This window comes from Odocoileus virginianus, chromosome 23, assembly GCF_023699985.2.
Source record: "Odocoileus virginianus isolate 20LAN1187 ecotype Illinois chromosome 23, Ovbor_1.2, whole genome shotgun sequence".
In the NCBI taxonomy this organism is placed as follows: domain Eukaryota; kingdom Metazoa; phylum Chordata; class Mammalia; order Artiodactyla; family Cervidae; genus Odocoileus; species Odocoileus virginianus.
Window position 1 is genome coordinate 6,324,219 of NC_069696.1, and position 20,785 is coordinate 6,345,003.

Consider the following 20,785-nt stretch of genomic DNA (forward strand, 5'->3'; position numbering starts at 1 on the left):
AGGACGTTGTGTCCTATAGGTCTGTCTCCAGGTTCTCTGAGCTAGAGAGTGTGATGCGAGGGAGGTGAGATAGAGGACAGGTGTCACTGACCTCCTTCTGGGTTCGGTGAGGGAAGAGGACAAGGTCAGGTCTCCCTCTGCCCAGCCTCTTCACTGGCCATGACCCTCAGGCCCTCGATCAGTGCCTCCTATTGGGCAACCACAGGTTGGATTGGCTGGGACTGCCTGGAGATGAGGAGGGCGGGGGCTATTTGCTCCCCCTCCTCGGGACACTTTGGCCAGGCCCCGCCTCTGTCTGCCCCCACTTTCAGCTCCTCAGACCTGGGGCTTTGAACAGAGGGTGATACCTCTTGAAGGTGTGAAGTGACATCTTGGTCCCCTTTTTCTCCGGCTGGTCACAAGCCCCCTGGGGGCCCTGCCCCATCCTCCCTGCATGGAAGACTCAGGGGAAAACATGGTGCGTGCAAGATGAACCTGATGGAGTTACTGGCCCATCACCCCCACCCAGAGATGGGGACTGAGGCCGCCAGAGCCTGGTCCAACCAGAGCTGAAGCCTTATGGCCTCGCTGGGGCAGGATAAGACCTAGCCTCCTTCTTCCCCATCTCTTTCAGGCCCTCCCACCATCAAAGCAAGGGAGGGCCTTAGAGACGGGGAGGAGAATGGGGCGGGGCACTCAGACAGGGAGGAGGGGGGCTGGGTCCTGGAGCCAGGGATGCTTCCTGTGGACACTGGACACTCGACTCCCACATTCCTGGCTATTCCGAAGACTCAGTGCTCCTTCCTTCTGGCCCTCCCCAGCAAGGGGGGTAAGGCAGTGCCTGGGTCTGAGCTGGCTGTTCAGGGGCCCCTGCAGGGAGAGACTTGAGATCTAGACTAGAGGCATCTCCCTGGGGGTCCTTCGGATTCTCATAAACAGGAAGTCCACCTCCCCCACCCCACCCCCCTGTCGACAGGCCCCTGTGTATGCAGACACTGGACTCTGGAGGCCCAGTGGCCCTTGACCTCTCCGGCTGCTTCCTGTTAGCCTGGCCAGAGGAGAGAGAGGCAGACAGAAATGGCCTGAGATGGGGGAGAGGCCTGGGAGAGTGTGAGCACAGAGGAGAAGAGCCCAGAGAGGCTGAAAGGAAGGAGGCCAGGACAGGCTGGCACACAGTAGGCGCTCAATAAATCATCCGGCTTGAGGTCGGAGACGGAGGAGAGGGCAGCGCTGGGGAGAGCGGCACGACTGGGAGAAAGAGAGGCTGGAGGTTCCCAGCCGGCGGTCCCTGAGGCCTGGCACATAGTAGGTGCTCAGTAAACATCTGGGACGATGTTGAGGATAGGCGCGGAGGGAATGTCCTTGGGAGGGCAGCACTGTTGAGAGGGGACAGGGAACGGGGGGGGGGGGGGCTCGCCTGGTCTGATTGCTCCCTGTGGGTGGACAGCCCCCCGAGGATCGGTATCCCATTGTCCCTGTCTGGCCCCCACCCCGCCCCACGGCCGGCTGGGCCAGGCCGCTGTCTCAAGGCCCTTTATTTTTAAAATCCCTGCGGTGTTCCCACCCCAGCCCGAAGGAGCAGTGCCAGCCACAGATCCGCCTGCGGCCTGGGCTCCGGGCCCAGAGGCGCCGGGGGTGGGGCTTCCGGCCACCCCACAGCTGCCGCTGCAATTCTGGGAGGGCTAGGAGGCCAGGCTGGCCGGCCAGCCAGCCCGCGCCGGGTAAGGAGGCCCCTGGCATGCCCCGGACGCTGGCCCAAAGGTGTTAGCCCAGGGGCCCACTAGAGGAGCAGCCAGAGCTATACGCTGCATCCAGTGGCCTGGGCTTCCCAGGTGGTTCAGTGGTAAAGAACTGGCCTGCCAAGCGAGTTCGATCCCTGGATCAGGAAGATCCCCTGGAGGAGGAAATGGCAACCCACTCCAGTATTCTTGCCTGGAGAATTCCACGGACAGAGGAGCCTGGCGGGCTACAGCCCATGGGGTGGAAGAATCAGACACAGCTTGGCAACTAAACAACACCAAAAACAGTCCAGTGGCTCATTCTTCTGTAAAGAGAATCAAAAGCTTCGCTTTTACAGACTCTTCAGAATCTTTCCCCACATTCCACTGAACAAATAAGTGCGCAGCGCCCTCCCTAAGGAGGGAGGCTGGAGTTGACCTCGTGGGGGTGACCGATGTGGAGGAGGCAGGCAATGCAGTTGTGGGGACAGTTCTGGAAAGAGACCCCCTGGCCAGCTCCATTTCTTCCAGGCTGTGTGACCTGAGACACATCATTTAGCCTCTCTGAGGCTCAGGTGCCTCCCCGTAAGAAGGGACAATAGTAGCCATCACGGAAGGCTGTGGTCTATCTCCCAACGCTGCCATGAACACGGTTGTTCACTGCCCCTGTCCTCATGGAGCCAGATGTGCTAGGGGAAGATGATCGCCCATGTGAACAAGGTCATGGCAGCTGTGAAAGACAGAGGGGAAGGGAGGGTGCTGGGGGGCGAGGGGTTGGTACGCGCTAAGTCGCTTCCATCGTGTCTGACTCTTTGCGACCCTGTGGATGGTAGCCCGCCAGGCTCCTCTGTCCATGGGATTTTCCAGGCAAGAATACTGGAGTGGGTTGCTACTTTCTTCCCCAGGGGATCTTCCCGACCCAGGGAACCCATGTCTCCTGCTTTGGGAAGCCCAGCTGGTTCAGGGAGAAGTTAATTTAAATGAGTGTTTCATTGACTCCTGCAGAGGTGACATTGGAGCTGAGAGGGAGGCAGCCTTTCACTCATCTGGGAAGGGTGTTCCGGGCAGAAGGCGCCCCCGTGCAAAGGCCCTGAGGCAGGAGGGTGGGGGACCTGAGGGAATGGGAATGGAAGGACTTGGTAAACTCTGAAGGGCTGTGCCCTTGGGAGGAGGGGTCACTCCTGTTACTGTCATTATGTCAGGACCGGGGAGGAGACAGGGATGTCAGGCAGACATGCCACAGCCGAGAGCTGCCCTGCATCGCTTCCTGTTCATGTACTCCACCTCAAGAATGCCCGGCCAGCTGGCCAGCCGACTTGTCCAGGTCCTTGAGCTGCAAAGGGTGTTCACTCTGACCAAACTCGTTTGTTTCTTTGATCCTCCCAGTAGCTGTGTGGTAGCGCTGGCCAGCTTATCATCACTGTGTCCATTTGATGGACAGGGAAACTGAGGCAGTGTGCACACAGGATGGTGGCAGTGGCTTGCAGAGATCACCTAACTCAGTCACGGTGAAGCTAAACCGCACACACGCTCAAGGAGCTGATTCTCAGGCTGGTCCATCCCCCAGCCTCACCCCAGCATCTGGCCCAGCACCCAGAGACCAGCACACAGCCTCCACCAGGAGGTGCCAGCCACCCCTCCACCCAGGCTCCAGCCCAAGAAGAATGCAGCCTGACCCTCCCCGTGGGAGCTCTGGTCAGCAGGCCTTGGCAGGAGAGAGGCTGGCTGAGTCAACAAGAGGCTGGCGGGGGCTTGAGCTGCCCACCGAGGTGGAGTCAGGGTCCTAGAGGGGGCAGCCCACTCCCCACCCCTCACCCTCTGTGAGACCCTCCCTCCTGCTGCACGCCGGGCCTGTTAACCCCTGCGGGCCTGACAGGGGAATGGCCTGGTGAGAATCATTCGGTCAATCACCCTGCAGGAAGGTGCAGTGGGACCTCAGGTCGGTCACTTCACCTCCCTGGGCCCATTTCCTTACCTGTGAGATCCTTTACTGACCCCTGAGGATGGTGTCAGAGTCTTTATGAATTAATAAACATTACTCTGCACAAGACCGTGATGCTGGCAAAGACTGAAGACAGGAAGAGAAGGGGACGACTGAGGATGAGATGGTTGGATGGCATCACTGACTTGATGGACATGAGTTTGAGCAAGCTCCGGGAGTTGGTGACGAACAGGGAAGCCTGGCATGCTGCAGTCCATGGGGTCACAAAGAGTCGGACATGACTGAGCAACTGAACTGAACTGAACTCTGCACATATGGCTTCCCAGGTGGGACTAGTGGTAAAGAACCTACCTGCCAATGCAGGAGATGTAAGAGACCCCGGGATTGAGAAGATCCCCTGGAGAAGGAAAGGGCAACCCGCTCCAGTATTCTCGCCTGGAGAATCCCATGGACAGAGGAGCCTGGCGGGCTACAGTCCATGGGGTTGCAAAGAGCCAGACATGACTGAAGCGACTGAGCACACACACACGCACTCTGCACATAAAACTATACAAGCCATTGCGTCTCCCCTTGGCAAGCTGGGGTGCAAATTCCTCAGTCCAGAGGCAATGGCTGTGCCCTATTGCCAGGTGCTGAGGAGTTACTTAAAGAGTGCTTGCTGTGATGTGACAGTTCAGTTCATGAAACAACCCAGAACAATACGATCAGCCTAAACATCTGCAATCATTATGACACACCCCCAACCGGTGTTTGTAAAGCTTCTTTCCCAGCCACCTTCTTTGATCACAGGCATTATTATTCCCATGTTACAGGTGAGAAAACTGAGGCACAGCGAGGCCAAAGAACTTACCCAAGATCCACAGCTGGGGCTAGTGGGAGCCAGGTCTTCTGATTCCTGGCAGACATTTGGAAGGGAGAACGTCACGGGCATCTGGGTGCAGCCCCAGGAGGTGAGGGAGGAGCAGTGAGCAGAGCTTATGGGGAGCTGATTCCCGCTCCATTTCAGGAGGACCTCCCAGTCACCAAAGAGGTGTAAGTAAAGGCAACATCCATCAGTCAGGGAGCCTTCTTAGCAACCCAGCGCCAGGAGGATGTGCGTGCGACAGGTGGGGTTCCTCCCCACGTCCTCACACTGGGAGGACAGCCCCCCTTCATGGGCAGCAGGGGACTATGGATGCCACAGACCAAGGCTCATATCCAGTGGGGCTACTTCCAAGCCCTGAGAGGCTGAGGAGGTAACGTTACATCCTTGGCGTCAGTTTCCTTACCTGTATAATGGTGTTGTGAGGATTAAGGCTGGTGCCAGTAAAGCACCAAGCCCAGAGTTCAAGCTCACATCTGGCACTAAGCTGGGGGCTTAATTACCATTCCCTCACTTCTGTTTGTTCTCTTTTTAAAATAATTTTATTTATTTATTTTTGGCTGTGCTGGTTCTTCGTTGCTGTGCAGACTCTGCCCTAGTTGCAGCAAGCGGGGGCTACTCTCTAGTTGTGATGCGCTGGCTTCTCATTGTGGTGGCTTCTTTTTTGGAGCTCCAGGGCACTCGGGCTTCAGTAATTGTGGTTCCCGGGTTCACAAGCTCAATAGCTGTGGCACATGGGCTGAGTTGCTCTGTGGCATGTGGGAATCTTCCCAGATCAGGGATTGAACTCATGTCTCCTGCATTGGCAAGCAGATTCTTTACCACTAAGCCACCTTCAGGAAGCCGTTCTCTCCCTTCTGATCATCCTTCTCTTATCATCTGTGCAGGAAAGGAAAAAGGAAACCAGGAGCTAAGAAGCACTGTGGGAAGGGGACCCTGGGATGAACCCAGGATTCAGTGCCCGGGGTACTCCAGCTCTACAGACAACAGGTAGGGGCCACGGGCCAGTGGGAAGGGCTTTCCCCCTCCATTTCTGCGTCCATCACACAAAGGAGATCACGTTTGCACAAGCCCTGCATCCACCAAAATGGGCCGGCTTCTGTTAGAAGATAAATAGATGGACCCATGGATCCAGGAATGAGTCTGTAGTTGTGGGGGTGAGGAAGGAGCCCCCTTCCCCACCCAGGCAGGACCACGTGCAGCCCCAAGGGCTGGGATGGGCTGGAGGAGGCCATGCTGGAGATGGTCAGGGCAAGGCAGGGCTGGCCTCCAGCCCACTGGCCTATCTCTCAGGCCAGGCGGGGCAGCAGAGAATAGGCCATTGTTTCTGCTCCTCAAATACTTTTCCTGTCTCCCCGCCCGCCTCTCCTTTCTCCATACCCACCCCTCCTCATGTTGAGAACAAAGGTCTCCTGGAGGACCCCCCCACCCCAAAACTGCCCTTCCATCCAGGTCTCCGGCCACCTGGTTCAGCTTTGAAGAAGCCACCCCATCACCCCTGCGATGACAGGGGCACCCAGCCCTGACCCCTCTGCTATCCCTCCCCGCCCCCTGCAGCTCCAGGCACCTCAGATACCCACTCCCCCCTCCATCCATCCATCTGACTGTCTTCCTCAGGGGTGGGGCTGGAGGAACTGACCCCACATCCTTCCTCAGGCCCCCCCAACTTCTTGTCCTGTTCTCCAGGAGAAAGGGAGCCTGTCGGGGGAGGGGGCTTCCCCTCCCCCATTTCCCTGTGGAGCAGTGAATAAGGAACCAGAGCTGAGTTGGCCTCGAAGGCTCCGGCTGAGAAAACTTCCACTCGGCCAGTGCTTTTCCCAGAGCCTGGAATTCCAGAGGCGTTTCCGGCCCTGACAGCTGCCTGCCTCTGGGAGCCATGCTCTCCCTGTAGGCCTCACAGTCCCGCCCTCTAAAATACCCTTGGGATTAACTCCCATCCTGACCCTGCTGCTCCCAAAAAGCCACTGACACCCAGGCATCACCTCAAGAAACAACCGAGCCAGGACAGCCAGGGACTCATCTATCATCACCCAGCCCCCAGGCCAGTCCCGGGTGCCCCAGCAGCTCAGCCATCACTCCAGCTGACACCCTCACGGCACACGCACCCATGCCAGACACACACGCTCGGCGTACCCTGCCTGACTCTCACACCTTCTGGTGTGCACAGCTTCACACGTCTGCGTGGAGCTGCGTCCCACCTCCTCCAGGCAGCCTTCCTGGAGCCCTGCCAAGTGCGTGCTCTGTCGGAGCCTTAACTCTCTGTGACCCTGTCTGCTTCGTCCTGTTAGGCTGGGAGCCGGCACACAGTAGGAACTCAGCAGACGCTCCCTCACGCTGAAGGCAGCCGTGGGGTCTGTGTGTGGCCGGGGACTCCAGTTCCACTGCTGACTCGCTGTGCAGTCCTGGCAAGTCTCGGGGCTTCAGCGTTCTCAGAAGCCCACTGAGGCCCTGACCCTTCCCACCAAGTGTTGACTCCTGGGGGTCTGAGTAGGAGGAAGGAACTAGAACAGAAGGGCTTAAGCTTCCTTCCAGGAGGGTCTCTGTCCCCTTGCTTCCCTCAGAGCGCATTCCTATCCTCAAGGTCAGCCAGGAAAAAGAAAAAAACATGGGGTCAGCTTGCTGCAGACCTCTGCTATGAGAAAGCCCAAGAAGGATCATAAGACACCCCAGGGTCTGTGACACCTGAGGGCAGCCACTGCTGGGGAAAGGGCAGAGACTCAGCCCAGCCCACACCACAGAAGGCCGAGCCCAGTGTTCAAGGCCTCTCTCCCATCCTCCACAGTAGACCCTCCCCAGCTTACCTTCTCCCCTCGTGAGACCAGCTCTCTCCCAAGCTCAACTGTGGTCACTCTTACCCCAAAACATGAGGCCCAGATCAAATGCCACCTCCTCCAGGAAGCCTCTCTGGACCTCCTCAGTCAGTCCTCTGCCTGCCTAGCCCTTCTACTGCTGTTTTGGCCCTTCAGCCCCCACCAATTCCTGGCCTCAATCTTTCCCACCAGAGCAGACAAATCGCTGAGAACAAGGCCTGCATGTGGCCTGACCTACAGCAGGCACGTGCTTACTTAATGTGTGTTAAGTGAAACTGTCTCCTGGGGAAAGGAAAATTCCAACAGTAGTAATAACTATAGCCACATTTTCTTGACCATCAGCTACAAGTCAAGTAGTGAACTTGATGGCTCATCACAAATGAGGCCCAGGTAAGGAAGTGGCTTGTCCAAGGTCACTCTGCTAGGGCAGCAGTCCCCAGCCTTTTCGACAACAGGGGCCAGTTTCATGGAAGACGATTTTTCCATGGAATTGGGGTGGGGAGTGGTTTCAGAATGATTCAAGTGCGATATATTTATTGTGCACTTTATTTCTATTATTATTATATCAGTTCCACCTCAGATCATCGGGCATTAGATCCCAAAGGTTGGGGACCCCTGTGCCAGTGAGAGGCAAAATCAGATTTGAACTTCAGTTGGTCTGACTCAGAAATGCATGCTGGATGCCAGAAGTGAGAAACACAGGGCTGGCACCCTCAGCCCCACCGCCAGTCTCCCCAGGCTGGGGAACTAAGCCCTCAGCACAGACCACTTGGAGAACACAATGCCACCTACTTCCCTGCAATGCCCAGTCGGTCTGAGCCCCTGCCAGGAGTTCAGTCCATAGAGGGTGTTCCTGGCATGGTGCAAGAAGGGGTGTACCTGCCCTCGTGACGGTTGCAGACCAGTTGGGGTGACAAGGACCTGCTTCCTATGCTAGCCATAGGGAGGTGATATTGCAAAGTAGTTTTCAAGGATGCTTTGCCTAAGGGTGACCCACTGATGAAGGTGAGAGAGGTATGTGCCCGTGAGAAAAATAAGGACATGCTCAGAAACACATGCTGGTCAGCAGAGGCCAGGTGTGAGTTGATATAAGGCTATCATAGGGTGGACAGGGAAATGAGTGCATGAGACCGTGGAGGGTCAGGCAGGGGGTAGACTAGACGGCTGGGGGTGATGGCAGTAGAACAAGGCTGCTGGATGGATGGTGGGGGGAGGCGCATATATCAGTGGGTAAATGGATAGGGGTGGGAGGAGGCACAGGCGGGTAAGTGGATGCATCGGTGGGGGTAGATAGATAATGAGCAAGGGTGTAGGCAGTGGGTTAACTGAAGATTAGTAAGTAGTTAGGTGACTGGATGGGTGTGAGTGGTAGGTTAACAGATGTAAATTGGTGGTTAAACAAATGGGTAGAAGGATAAGTAGATGGATGGAGAGGAGTGTGGGTGGTGGGCAGATGAGTGGACACTCAAAAGACAGTCCTCACTGGGAATTCCCTGGCAGTCCTGTGGTTAGGACTTCGAGCTTCCACTGCAGGTGGCATGGGTTAGAACCCTGGTTGCAGAAGTAAGATTCTACATACTGCATGGCATCTCCAAAAAAAAAAAAAGAAAAGACAGAAGACTGAGAAGACCAATCAAATCAGTCAATGAGCAGATGCATAAGCTGACCAAAAGCCAAGCCAGACTTCGGGATGGAAAGGATGCACCCTCTAGGAAGCGGCTGGGATGCAAGCTGAAAGATGTGGCCAACTCCCTCAGCTCAAGGCTCCCACTCCAAACCTCACTGGAGCCTGGTGGGCAGCCACTGGCATTCCTGGGTCCCCAAAGGGGAGGCAACCCTGTTAGCTGTGCCCTGCCCCCTCCACTCCAGCGCCAAAGAGGACTCCCTGCCCAGAGACCGCCTCCTTCCCATAAACCCCATGCCTCGGCCCACCCAGCCTGCAGGGTGAACTGAGGGAGCAGCTGAGCTCTGAGATTACAGTCCAAGGGGCCTGGTTCCTCAGGACAGGGGAGGAGAGCAGGGCCTCCTGAACTCCAGGCAGCCAGTCCCACCTAGCAGCTCCCCGTCCCCAGCTGGGAGGCATTTGTTCTGCATTCTGCACGGTGATTACAGCTCTGCCAGGGTTAACCCCTGCGCTCCTGGGCACAGTCCCTTGACAAGGGAAAGAAGGGGACCACAGGAAATTGGGAGAGGAGAAAACCATGGGAAATGGGGACTGCTCATCCCTGCATCTTTCACAAGGATGCCCAGATTCCTCCCTTTCTCCCATTTCCAGAAAGAAAAACTGAGTTGGATCCTTCAATCAGGAGTGGAGCCAGGGACAGGAATACAGCCTACATAGAGAAGTACTTCTATCTGGAGAGAGGCTTAGAATGGGGGGAGAGCGCCTCTGGCCTCAGTTTACCTATCTGTAAAATGGGACACAGAATTTCTAACTCACAGAGTGCCTTACAATGAGCTAGCAGAGACAAAGTGACTGGCACAAAGTAGGAAGTTTGCTGAGTCGTGTCCGACTCTTTGTGACCCCATGGACTGCAGCACGCCAGGCGTTCCTGTCTTTCACTATCTCCCAGTTTGCTCAGATTCACATGCATTGAGTTGGTGATGCTATCTAACCATCTCATCCTCTGCTGCCCTCTTCTCCTTTTGCCTTCAGTCTTCCCCAGCATCAGGGTCTTTTCTAATGAGTCGGCTCTTCATATCAGGTGGTCAAAGTATTGGAGATTCAACTTCAGCATCAGTCCTTCCAATGAATATTCAGGGTCAATTTCCTTTAGTATTGACTGGTTTGATTTCCTTGCAGTCCAAGGGACTCTTAAGAGTCTTCTCCAGCACCACAATTCAAAAGTGTCAATTTTTCAGTGTTCAACCTTCTTTACGGTCCAACTCTCACATCCATGCATAACGAATGGAAAAGCCAAAGCTTTGACTATATAGACCTTTGTCGGCGAAGTGACATCTCTGCTTTTTAATACGCTGTCTAGGTTTGTCATAGCTTTTCTTCCAAGGAGCAAGTGTCTTTTAATTTCAAGGCTGCAGTCACTATAAGCAGTGATTTTGGAGCCCAAGAAAACAAAATCCGTCACTGCTTCCACTTTGTCCCTTCTATTTGTCATGAAGTGATGGGACCTGATACCATGATCTTAGTTTTTTTAATTCATTGAAGGCCTCTGACATCACACCAAACTGCTTCCTTTGCCAGATGCTCTGGGCAATCTTCTGACTAGAGTGATGTGTAATTTATTGTCTAACCAGGTAATTTTTGAGAATGAAAGGAAGTCTTGTTAATAATTATGCTGGGATATTGGGCATCATGTGGGACTCTCCTGGGCAAACCAGGACATATGGACAACTTGCCACAGCTGGAGGCTTTGGGAATGTCGTTTTGCTTCTCTGCAAAATGGACATGATGGCAGTATTGTCCCTACAGGGATCTCATATGGATTCAATGATGAGCAGGTGAGGGGCGACAGGGCCTGGTTGTTGTTCTGATGTTGTTGTTTAGTTGCTAAGTCATGTCTGACTCTCAGTCCTACTGTTACCTCAGCAAGCACTGGAATTCTCTAAACCTCAGTTTCCCCATCTGTCCTACTAGGGAAATAACCTCCTCCCTTGGTGGCTAGCATGAGCATTCTGGGAGCCCAGGTGGCACTAGTGGTAAAGAACCTACCTACCAAGGCAGGGGGCTTCCCTTGTGACTCAGCTGGTAAAGAATTTGCCTGCAATGTGCGAGATCTGGGTTCGATCCCTGGGTTGGGAAGATCCCCTGGAGAAGGGAAAGGCTACCCACTCCAGTATTATGGCCTGGAGAATTCCATGGACTGTATAGTCCATGGGGTCGAAAAGAGTTGGACACGACCGAGCGACTTGCAGTTTCACTTCACTTTCACCGAGGCAGGAGGCATAAGAGACTCCATCCCTGGGTTGGGAAGATCCCCTGGAGAAGGGCATAGCAACCATTCCCGTATTCTTGCCTGGAGAATCCCATGGACAGAGGAGCCTGGTGGACTACCGTCATGGGGTTGCAAAGAGTCAGACACGACTGAAGCGACTGAGCACGCACATGAAGGAGGTGCAGTCAAAAAACCTCTTTCGGTGTGTGCACACACGGCCCCTCCTCCTCCAGCCACACCTGCCTCCTGCGTGCGGATCCTTAGTTCTAAGCCTTTGCTTGTTCTGTCTCTTGCTGGGTGTGTGTGCATTCCCACTGCCCTTCCTTTCCAGCTTAACTCAGGAATCACCTCTTCCAGGACACCTTGCTGAGCCCCGCCCCTCTCTTGCAGACTCTGTTACAGGGGCTGTGTGCAAGGACAGCCCCCAGATCTTCCTGCTCAGGAAGCTCACAGTCCAAGAGGAATATCGTTCCTGTTGTTTAGTCTCAGTAAGTTGTGTCCAACGTTGAAACAGCATAAGCCGGGGATCAGAGGTCCATCTCCCCTCCTTGAGGACAGCACAGAGTCCTGTGCGTGGCTGATTCCCTGACCCTCATGGGTGGAGTTGAGGGTGCTCAATGAAACTTCGGAAACCCATCCATCCGAGATGTGACCTCATGTAATTAATTGTTCAGCAAGTCTGCTAGGTGCTGACACAGCAGAGACCACTTAGCCACATAACAGCTTATGCCTGCTGTTATTATCCCATTTTACAGATGGAAAAACCAAGCAGTGACCAGCAAACGATAAGAAACCAGGCTGTTGGGTTCCAGGGTCCACAGCCTTGACCACAACACCACACAACTCTACCAGTGGCCTGGCCCCAGTGTGGCTCATGTCTGTGTTCTGGTAATCGCGGGATGGGGGTGGGGGAGCTGTACTGGAGCGAAAAGGAAAGGGGGGTTAGGAGAAAGGGAGTGGGTATCCCAGCTTGTAGAACTTAAGGTTTAAGCAGGAGTCGGGCATGCAGGGCCTCGGAGATCTGGCTTCCAGGTTCCCCAGACTCCCACAAGGAGCGGCTGGAGAGCCCAGCAAGCTAAGTTGTCAGGTCAGGCACCCCAAGGCCCTGCGAGGAGACGGTGGAAGAGGGTTTGGGAGCTGGGGACCCGAGTCACCTAGCCTGGGCAATCCGGACGTTCCCGGTTCCCCCTGCCCAGGGCAGCCTACAAGAGCCTGACCTGGAGCCCCCTCCAGCTTTCGCAGTCGCCGCTCGGGGCGGCCCGATCGGTGCCCGGGACAGGGGGCCCCGCCCCGCCCGCGGCCGGGAGGAGAGAGGCGGGAGGAGGGAGCGCGCCCACACCCCGCCCCCGCCCCCGGAGCCAGCCCGCGGAGCCCGCGGCCAGGGCGGCGCAGACCGGCCCAGCCACTCGCCAGGGCTGCGCGCGGGGACGCGCTGCCGCCGCCGCCGCGTCCGCCCTTCACCCCCGGCTCTCGGGGCGCGCGGAGAGAAGGTAACCGCGAGCTGGCCCGCTGGTCGTCGAGCCCAGGGTGAGCGTGGATGCGGGCAGGGGGATCGCGGCGCCGAAACGTCTTGGCACCCCCTAGGTTCTTGGGACCGGGGCGGGGGAGGGGACCAGCCTGCCAAAGTCGCCCCGGTGCCAAGGGACAGGCCGGGAGCGCCGGCCGCGGGAGCGGCGCGGGGACGCTCCAAGTTTTCGGTGGTTTCGCCCTGGTCCCGGCGAGTAGAGGGCGGCAGAGAATTGGAAGGTAAAGCGGGTTGCGGGAGGAGGGGGCGAGCCGAGGGCAGTCTACGCTCCTTCCTGCCCTGGGAAAGGAAGGGAAGGAACGGGGAGGGGGCCATGTGTCGGAATGTCGGGCCCCTTGGCGAGGCCGGCGGGGAGAGCGGGAAGTGGGGGGGACCGCTGGGGAGATGGTCCAGGCACCCTGCCCCCTCCCCAACCGCCGCATTCCTGGCCGGAGCGGCGGGTGAGGTCATCCCGTCCGGTTCCCCGCGGGCCAAGGCAGCCGGCTGCCCCTTCCCCGCGGAACGACGACCCTCCAGCATTCTAACCCCGTGCCTCCCAGAGGGAATGTTTTCTGGCCAAAATCTTTCCGGGACTTCCCATCCCGACCGCCCTCGAGACTGTTCTGTTCTCGCCAAGCCATCTGAGACTCACGAAGTTTGAAGCGCATTTTCTGGATTGGGAAACTGAGGCTCAGAGTGGCGAAAGGGCTGGCCCGCGAAGGCCACAGCTGCGCAAAACGCGGCGCAGGGTCTGGAACCGAGGATTTGGGGAGACCCTGCCCTTAGGCCAGTCAGCCTCGGCGTCAAAGGCTGATTCGGCTCTAACTTGGGGTCCATGGTGCTCCCTCCTACTGTCCCCCTTGACGGCCTGAGAGCAGGGTCTCCGCTGCCACTGTGGACAACGTGCTATCCTTTTTCTCGCCTCAGTTTCTGCCTCTTGAAGCGGCTGGACTTTGAGGAGCATGAAAAGGCAGCCCCCAGGGAGTTAACCCCTTATTCGGGGAGGCTAGAACAGCCCTAACGGAGACAGGGTTCCTCTGTCCAGCGGTAAGGACGGTGTTACTACCCAGCTGGACACTTGCCGGAGGGGTGCTGTGAGCAGGGAGTGGCTTCCAGGATGAGAGGTGGTGCCCCCTAGGGGCCTGCGGGTGACTCCCAGGTGAGCCCTAGGGTGTCGCCACCCCCACCCCCGCCTCACCCTTGCCTCTGCCCCCTCCCCCAAGGCCATCAGACAGCCCTTGGCCTCCTCCAACCGCAGGCACTTCCACAGCGGCCCCTGTCGGCCTCTCCTAACCGCGAGGTCCCTACTTCCGGCCCCAAACCTTGTCCTTGTGGTCACCACTGCTATTGAGTAAACTCCTACCCAAGTACCCAGGCCTGACTATCTGTTGGCTAAACTGAATCTGCAGGGCTGGGTCTCCTGCCTCCCTGGCCTGCCCTTCTGTGCTCAGCAGCTGGGCACCTGCTCGGCACTCCTGGAGCCTTCACCCACTCTCCTGGCATTTACTGTTGAGGTTGGTAGACTCCTGACTTCCCCAGTGGCTCAGCAGGTAAAGAACGCACCTGCAATGCAGGAGACCCAGGAGATGCATGTTTGATCCCTAAGTTGAGAAGAGCCCCTGGAGGAGGAAATGACAACTTACTCCATTTTTCTTCCCTGGAAAATCCCATGGACCGAGGAGTCTGGTGGGCTGCAGTCCATGGGGCCACAAAGAGTCAGACAAGACTGAGCAACTAACAACAGTAGAATCCTGGGGAGGTTCCTGGCCACGCCTCTCTTTTTGCTCTCCAACCTGGGGCAAGTCAGTTTCCTTTCCATGTCTCATTTTTTCCGTCTGTAAAATGGGTGTTTGTGAGCATTAGCAGGTAGTATTCCTGGCTTGGTGAGCAAAGAGAGGCCACGTACCTTGACAGCCAGAGCCCTGCTTGCTCTGGGGCCAGGTGGGGCACACCTAACCACCAGTGATACCCGATGATCAGCTTCAAGAGCCAAATAGGCTCCATCGAGGTTGGAGCCTCGCCTGTCTCTCCAGAATGAGAGACATTATTAGTGTAAGAATGTTGGCTTTGAACCCAGCCCTGCTTCAGAATCCAAGGGTTTAATTACAGTGCCTTCCACTCTTAAAACTCTCCTGGGAGAGGACCAGCCTTGTTTTGCACATGGGAGAAAGGTCCCCAGTAGCAGTGCCCTGTCCTTGGCTGCAAAGTGCCACGGATGTCCCTACAGCAGTGGGCAGGGTGGAGAGCTTCTGGAGGTGCCCAGAGGCATTTGAGACATGTATCACAAGACTCAGGCAGAAGCTGGTGTCTCAAGTCAAAGTGGCCACAGGGGTGGGGTGGGGACTAGGACCCCTTTTGCTGGGAAAGGAGGGGCTGGGGAGAAGTAGGTGTGGCCACATGATGGACATAGTGACCTTTCCTCATGACATTTCAGAATGACTCCCCCCCCCCCCCCAGTTCCCTCCCCTCTGTCCCCAGATTCAGTCCTCAGCAGAGCAAGGAAATGGCCCATGTGAGGTACCTGCCATGTGACCCTTGCCAAGTTCCTTCTCTCCAAGCCTTGGCTCATCCTGTAAAATGGGCTAACCCTCCAGCTTCGGGGCTGTTGGAGAATCAGATGACATCATGCAGTGGCTGGCCAACTGCAGAGCGCTTCATCACTTCAGCAAACATTCCACGAGGACGTCTTGGTGCCGGGGGTGCCAGGGAAAGGAATGATTCAGATACCCCCCACCCCTGGGGGGGGGAGGAGTCAGGGTTGGGGGAGGATCCTATGGTGGGAAGGAAAGAGAATGCAGTCAGAAAACAAAGCAAGCTTTGTCTTCTTGCCTCCTTTGTTTTTATCTTGTTATTTAACCTATTTTGAATTTCAAATAACATTTGAAGGGCAGTATTGAGATTTTTATGCTTGGAGGTGGCCACAATTTTTTTTTTTTTTTAAAGTTGATGCTTAGATCTAGGTGTTAAGAATCATTATCAACTTTTATCAGCTCGCGTCCCAGGTCTGGGGAGGTAAATGACTTGCCCAAGGACACACTGTGAGGCCACTAAATCCTCTACCTGCCCTCACTCAGATGGTGGCAAGGTATGAAGGTATCACAGAGAACTACTGGTCCTGATTGGGCACTTGGCCGTGTGCAGAGCCCAAGCTGAGCGCTGGAGGGAGGGAGGCAGGAAAATCCAGGCCCCGCCCTTAGAGTGTGATGCGATCTGGAGAGACAAGACAGGGCTCCACGGGCCACTAAAAGCCAAGTGAGTCAGAGGCTCTGAAATGACATCTCTACTCGTTCTCTTGACATGACCTTGAAGAAGCTTGGCCTCTCCGGGCCACAGGAAAATCAAATATGGGGCCATAGGTTCATAGGTGACCTCCACTGTATACTCCTGGGGTAGTAGGAGGAGTGGTGTCAAACCAAGGGAAGCTTAGAGAAGTTTGGGATTGGGGGAGGAGGGTCGGGGAGAGATCCGGACAGCAGGGAGTAGGCAAAGAACAGCTTTTGGCTCCAGCTGAGCTTTTTCCAAAACTTGTTCCCTGGTAACAAGGCCTTGATATCAATTTGAAAACAATATAATGTTCTTCCTGCGGGCCTTCTCAGAGCCTTGAATGTGCTCAGACATGTAATAAGCAGCTGGAAAAACCACTTTTGACCACAGGATCCTTTTTCCAGGAAGCATTCAGAAAGCGAAGGGTTCTGCTGGTTACACAGCAGTTCATAAAGCCTTCACCTGTCACCTCCTAGCCTCTCTGAGGGGAAGACAGTTTAACCCACCAAGAAGGGAGGTGATTTAACTCCACCCACCAGCAGGAGGCAGTGTAGCTCGGGGCTCAAGGGCTCTGGGGTTGGAGGCTCTGCTTCACCATTGCCTACTGTGTAGCCTCAGGCAAATCCCTTCATTTCTTTGGGCTTCAGTGTCTCTTCTGAAGGCTATAGTGCCTCCCTCAAGGTTTAATGAGTGATGAATATAAGCCATTGGCACTCAGTAGGTGCTTCATCAATGGGGACCATATAATGACCATTCATAGGTTTTAACCAGTATACAGTTGAAGAAGCATACAGCTCCATGAATTTTTTGTGCCCCCTCCCAGTCTATATCTGTTCAAAGGCAATCACAATTCTGATTTCTATCACTGTTGTTTTGTTTTGTTGTTATTAGTTGCTAAGTCCTGTCCGACCCCATGGACTGTAGCCTGCCAGGCTCTTCTGTCCATGGGATTTTGTTTCACCTGCTCTTAAATTTCCTGGATGTGGAATCATGCCATGTGCCCTTCTCTGTGGGTCTGTTCAGCATTTTTTCCATGGTCCTCATATGTATTCTCTTTAGCTGTTATTATTTGGACCAAGATGCCCCCAGGCCCTCCACTACCTTCTTTCTCTTAGGTCTCCACTCCTGGGCAGGAGAAGGACTATCCACATCTGAGGCACATTTGGTGCCATCTACGTCCTTGGCCAGAACATCTGCAGCTCCTTCCACGGGACTGGGACCCAGGCCTCGGGGCAGACAAGCCATGGACCCCCCACAGCCTCAGCATGTGAGGGCAGCACCTTAGCACAAAGGGGCAGCCTCCGTCCACCCCCTCCCACCAAGAAGGAGGGAGCTGAGAAGTGGACCCTTCACCGAGCCCAGCGCCCTCCCCAGGCCCCGGTGGGCATGGACCAGCAGCTGTGAACAGACAGAGCCGATGCCGGGCCCCCAGGGGGCCGGAGGAGCCCCGGCCATGAGCCTGGGCAAGCTCTCACCTGTGGGCTGGGTGTCCAACTCGCAGGGGAAGAAGCGGCTGACCGCAGACATGATCAGCCCCCCACTCGGGGATTTCCGCCACACCATGCATGTGGGCCGCGGCGGGGACGTCTTCGGTGACACCTCCTTCCTCAGCAACCATGGTGGCGGCTCAGGGAGCACCCACCGCTCACCCCGGGGCTTCCTGGCCAAGAAGCTGCAGCTGGTGCGGAGGGTGGGGGCCCCACCCCGGAGGATGGCTTCTCCGCCCGCACCCTCACCTGCTCCACCGGCCATCTCCCCCATCATCAAGAATGCCATCTCCCTGCCTCAGCTCAACCAGGCGGCCTATGACAGCCTCGTGGTGGGCAAACTCAGCTTTGACCGCAGCCCTGGCAGCTCCACGGACGGCCACTCTGCTTACGGTGAGGGCCTGGGCTGTCTGCTCATTTTTCAGGGGCTGAGGTGCAGCGGGTTTGATGGTTCAGCCAACCCTCCAAGTGAGCTCTTTTCCCCGCAGTAGTTTGGTCTCCATGCAAGTCAGACCCAAACCCCAAATCTTGGATGGCGAGGGCGGGTCACAGGGCGGGAACCAGTTCACTCCCCAAAACACTGAGGTTGAGAGGTGAGGAGGTGGGGTTTGAGTTCTGCCTGCCCCTAAGCTGCCTCCCCTTCTCTGGGCCCTCGGCTAAGCCAGCCTACCACCCTCCTACCCCTCTCCCTTGCCTGCTTCAATGGAAGCAGCTCCCTTGTGTCACAACAGTACAGTGGAGAGGTGGAGAGCCAGGGCCCTGGATTCAAATCCTGGTTCTGCCTGATTCTCAGTGAGCAAACTGACCTCTGTGAAGTCAAGTCCTGGCCTATATAATGGGCCCTTAGGGTCACTGCTAAGATTGAGTGAAATGACACATATTCGATTGTGGCCCAGAATCTCGCACACGGTAGGTGCTCAGGACACGGGAGCTGATGCTCTGTTGTTATTTGAACAGAGGTTCCTATAACTTGACAAATTTGGAAAATCACTCATATGGACAGAAGCCAGAGGCCCTTCCTGCCAGCATGGGGAGGGGTGGGTGTCACCTGGGCTGCTCCTGGACAGCTCACTTGAGAACTGGGGCCCCCGCTGCCACCTGGTGACCATTCCCTGCCCTGCAGCTTTGCCCAGCCCCTCTGGTGCTCTCTGTCCAGGGGTGATGCTCAGAATCCCACTGAGGGCTGGTCCGTGGTCCCACCGCTGTATCAGGCCTGGCAGTCCTGGAGCCAGGGTCAGGGACAGAGGGCGTTTAGAGGGCGTTTGCCTGTCCTTTGGGTCTTGATTTCTATGTCATCAAACTGGCTGCTGGTTCTATCCTGTGCCCACAAACCAGTGCATGCACTGTGGGTTCATGGCAGGGGACCAGGGGTCATTCAAGTTCAGTGTTGGGCCTGGGAGTCAGGAGGTTTGAGCTCCAGGCTCAGCTCCAGCCCTTCAGACTTTGTGGCCCTGGGCGAGCCTTTCCCCTCGTCCCAAACTGAGCCTCACTTTCTTCATCTGCGAAATGGGATGAGGATTATGTCAATTTCCAGGGTTGACAGGAAGATCACACAAGAGACTATGGGGTTCACTGTACTGGAAAGATGGAGGAAGCTGCAGTCAGATCGGGGGGTGGCTTGCTAAGGCCACATAGCAAGCAGGTGTTGGTCCTGGCTCTGCCTTCCACAATTCCTGGTTAGGGCCCCCAGCTCTGACCCTGGTCCCTATTTCTCCTCTAGGAGTGGACTCCGGGTTCTGCACCATCTCCCGCCTGCCTCGCCCAGAAAAGCCTCGTGACCGAGACCGTGATAGCTCCTTCCCCACTGAGCCTGAGCTTCGGCGCTCTGACTCCCTCCTGTCCTTCCGCCTGGACCTCGACCTTGGGCCCTCCCTCCTCACTGAGCTCCTGGGGGCCATGAGCCTCTCAGAAGGCTCTGCAGCGGAGACCCCAGCCCCGGCTCCTGCTGCAAGTCCCCCAGCCTCTGTTGCAAACCCCCTGGCCCCTGCCTCAAGCCCCTCACCTCGTGGACGCTGCCCCAATGGGGTAACCACCAGGTTGGGCCCAGTGGCCGAGGCGAGGGCCAGCGCGGTGGGAGAGGGCCCCCGTGCGCCTGCTGGCGAGGGCCCCGGCAGGCACTGGGGAGCTGTCTCGGGTGGCAGCCAAAGCCGCCGCCACTACACTGACGTGGATGCTCGGGGCGAGGGGGTGGGGGCATTGTCCCAGGTTCGGGCCTCCTGGGGGAGCCTGGACGAAGAGTGGGGGGCATCCCAGGCAGGCAGCAGGACCCCCGTGCCCAGCACAGTGCAGGCCAACACCTTCGAGTTTGCTGATGCTGAGGAGGACGACGAGGTCAAGGTGTGATCGGCTGGGCACGGGCTGAGAACCCTGGCCAGCCTCCGGGCACCGCCAGCGAGGAGCCCCGGTGCAGCCCCAGGCCCTGGCGGCTGGGTCTTGCCCATGACAGACCCCTCCACACCTCTGCTGGACAGACATGGGAGGGAGGCCAGGGGAGACCAGGCTTGTTCTGAGACCTGGGTGTTCCCCTGGGCTCTGCTCAACCACTCCGCCTCCCTCCACTGCCACACCGGACCTCCGGGCCCAGTAGCCATTCCCTGGGCCCACCTTCCGCCCCAGGCCCCCAACCCGCTGGAAGGCCCAGCCTCACAGTGCAGCCTTTGTGTTGGGAAAGCTGCCCTTGCTGGGTGGGGGTGGGGAGCCTGCCACATAGAGCCTTTGTCTTCTCTCCCAAAGGGACCCTCGGCCCCAGCTCATCCTGGAGTTGCCCCCAGCAGGGTCCCTCCTGCCTGAGAGCCCCCAAGGCTGCCTCCGCAACATTCCCACCACCAACCCCATGTCCCAAAAGCCTCAGAAAAGTCAGGTGTGACCTCACTGGGAGGGGGGAGGGTCCCACCTTCCTGTGCACCCCAGACCTGCCTCTGGGTCCTGATTAAAAAGGCTTTTTTTGATTAAAGGTGTCCCGCGAGATGCTTGAGGACCTGGGATGACAGTGTATGTGCCACCTGCTCGAGTACCTTTAGCACTGGGTTTGGAAAGCCAAGGACTCCCCCCCCCCCCCAACCCAACCAGGGCCCCCAATGAGGGGAGGGACCGAGGCAGGGGGTAATGAGTAACCAGACTGGAATGAATAGCCCTGCGATAAGAAGCCCAGGTGGGAGCCCTTATCTGCAGTTCCGGGAACAGCCCCTGGCCCAGGTGCCTGGAACTGTAATCCCACAGAGCAACTTGGCACTTATCCTGGTGACAAAAGGGGATCAGCAGGCAGGACCAGTGGCTTAGAGGTGTTTGGAGCTCATCCCCCACTGGGCAGCCTCAGTTTCTTCTTC

The 20,785-nt window shown here is 56.7% G+C and overlaps 1 protein-coding gene across 6 annotated transcripts; it reads left to right on the forward strand.

Annotated features, from left to right (window-relative positions):
• The first annotated feature begins 1,026 nt into the window (after positions 1-1,026).
• On the forward strand, positions 1,027-20,412 carry CDC42EP1 (CDC42 effector protein 1). Of its 6 annotated transcripts, XM_020896517.2 has the most exons (6): positions 1,027-1,284; positions 5,389-5,491; positions 11,595-11,692; positions 11,960-12,092; positions 17,088-17,852; positions 19,180-20,412. In XM_020896517.2, the coding sequence occupies exons 5-6, from the start codon at positions 17,390-17,392 to the stop codon at positions 19,800-19,802; spliced, it is 1,086 nt and encodes a 361-aa protein (XP_020752176.2). In that variant the 5' UTR covers positions 1,027-1,284; positions 5,389-5,491; positions 11,595-11,692; positions 11,960-12,092; positions 17,088-17,389; the 3' UTR covers positions 19,803-20,412. The 6 variants fall into 6 exon arrangements, with proteins under 6 accessions (XP_020752176.2, XP_070309395.1, XP_020752175.2 ...); XM_070453294.1 differs by lacking the exons at positions 1,027-1,284; positions 5,389-5,491; positions 11,595-11,692; positions 11,960-12,092 and adding exons at positions 12,577-12,731; positions 13,636-13,867; XM_020896516.2 differs by lacking the exons at positions 1,027-1,284; positions 5,389-5,491; positions 11,595-11,692; positions 11,960-12,092 and adding an exon at positions 12,577-12,731.
• Positions 20,413-20,785: the final 373 nt, after the last annotated feature.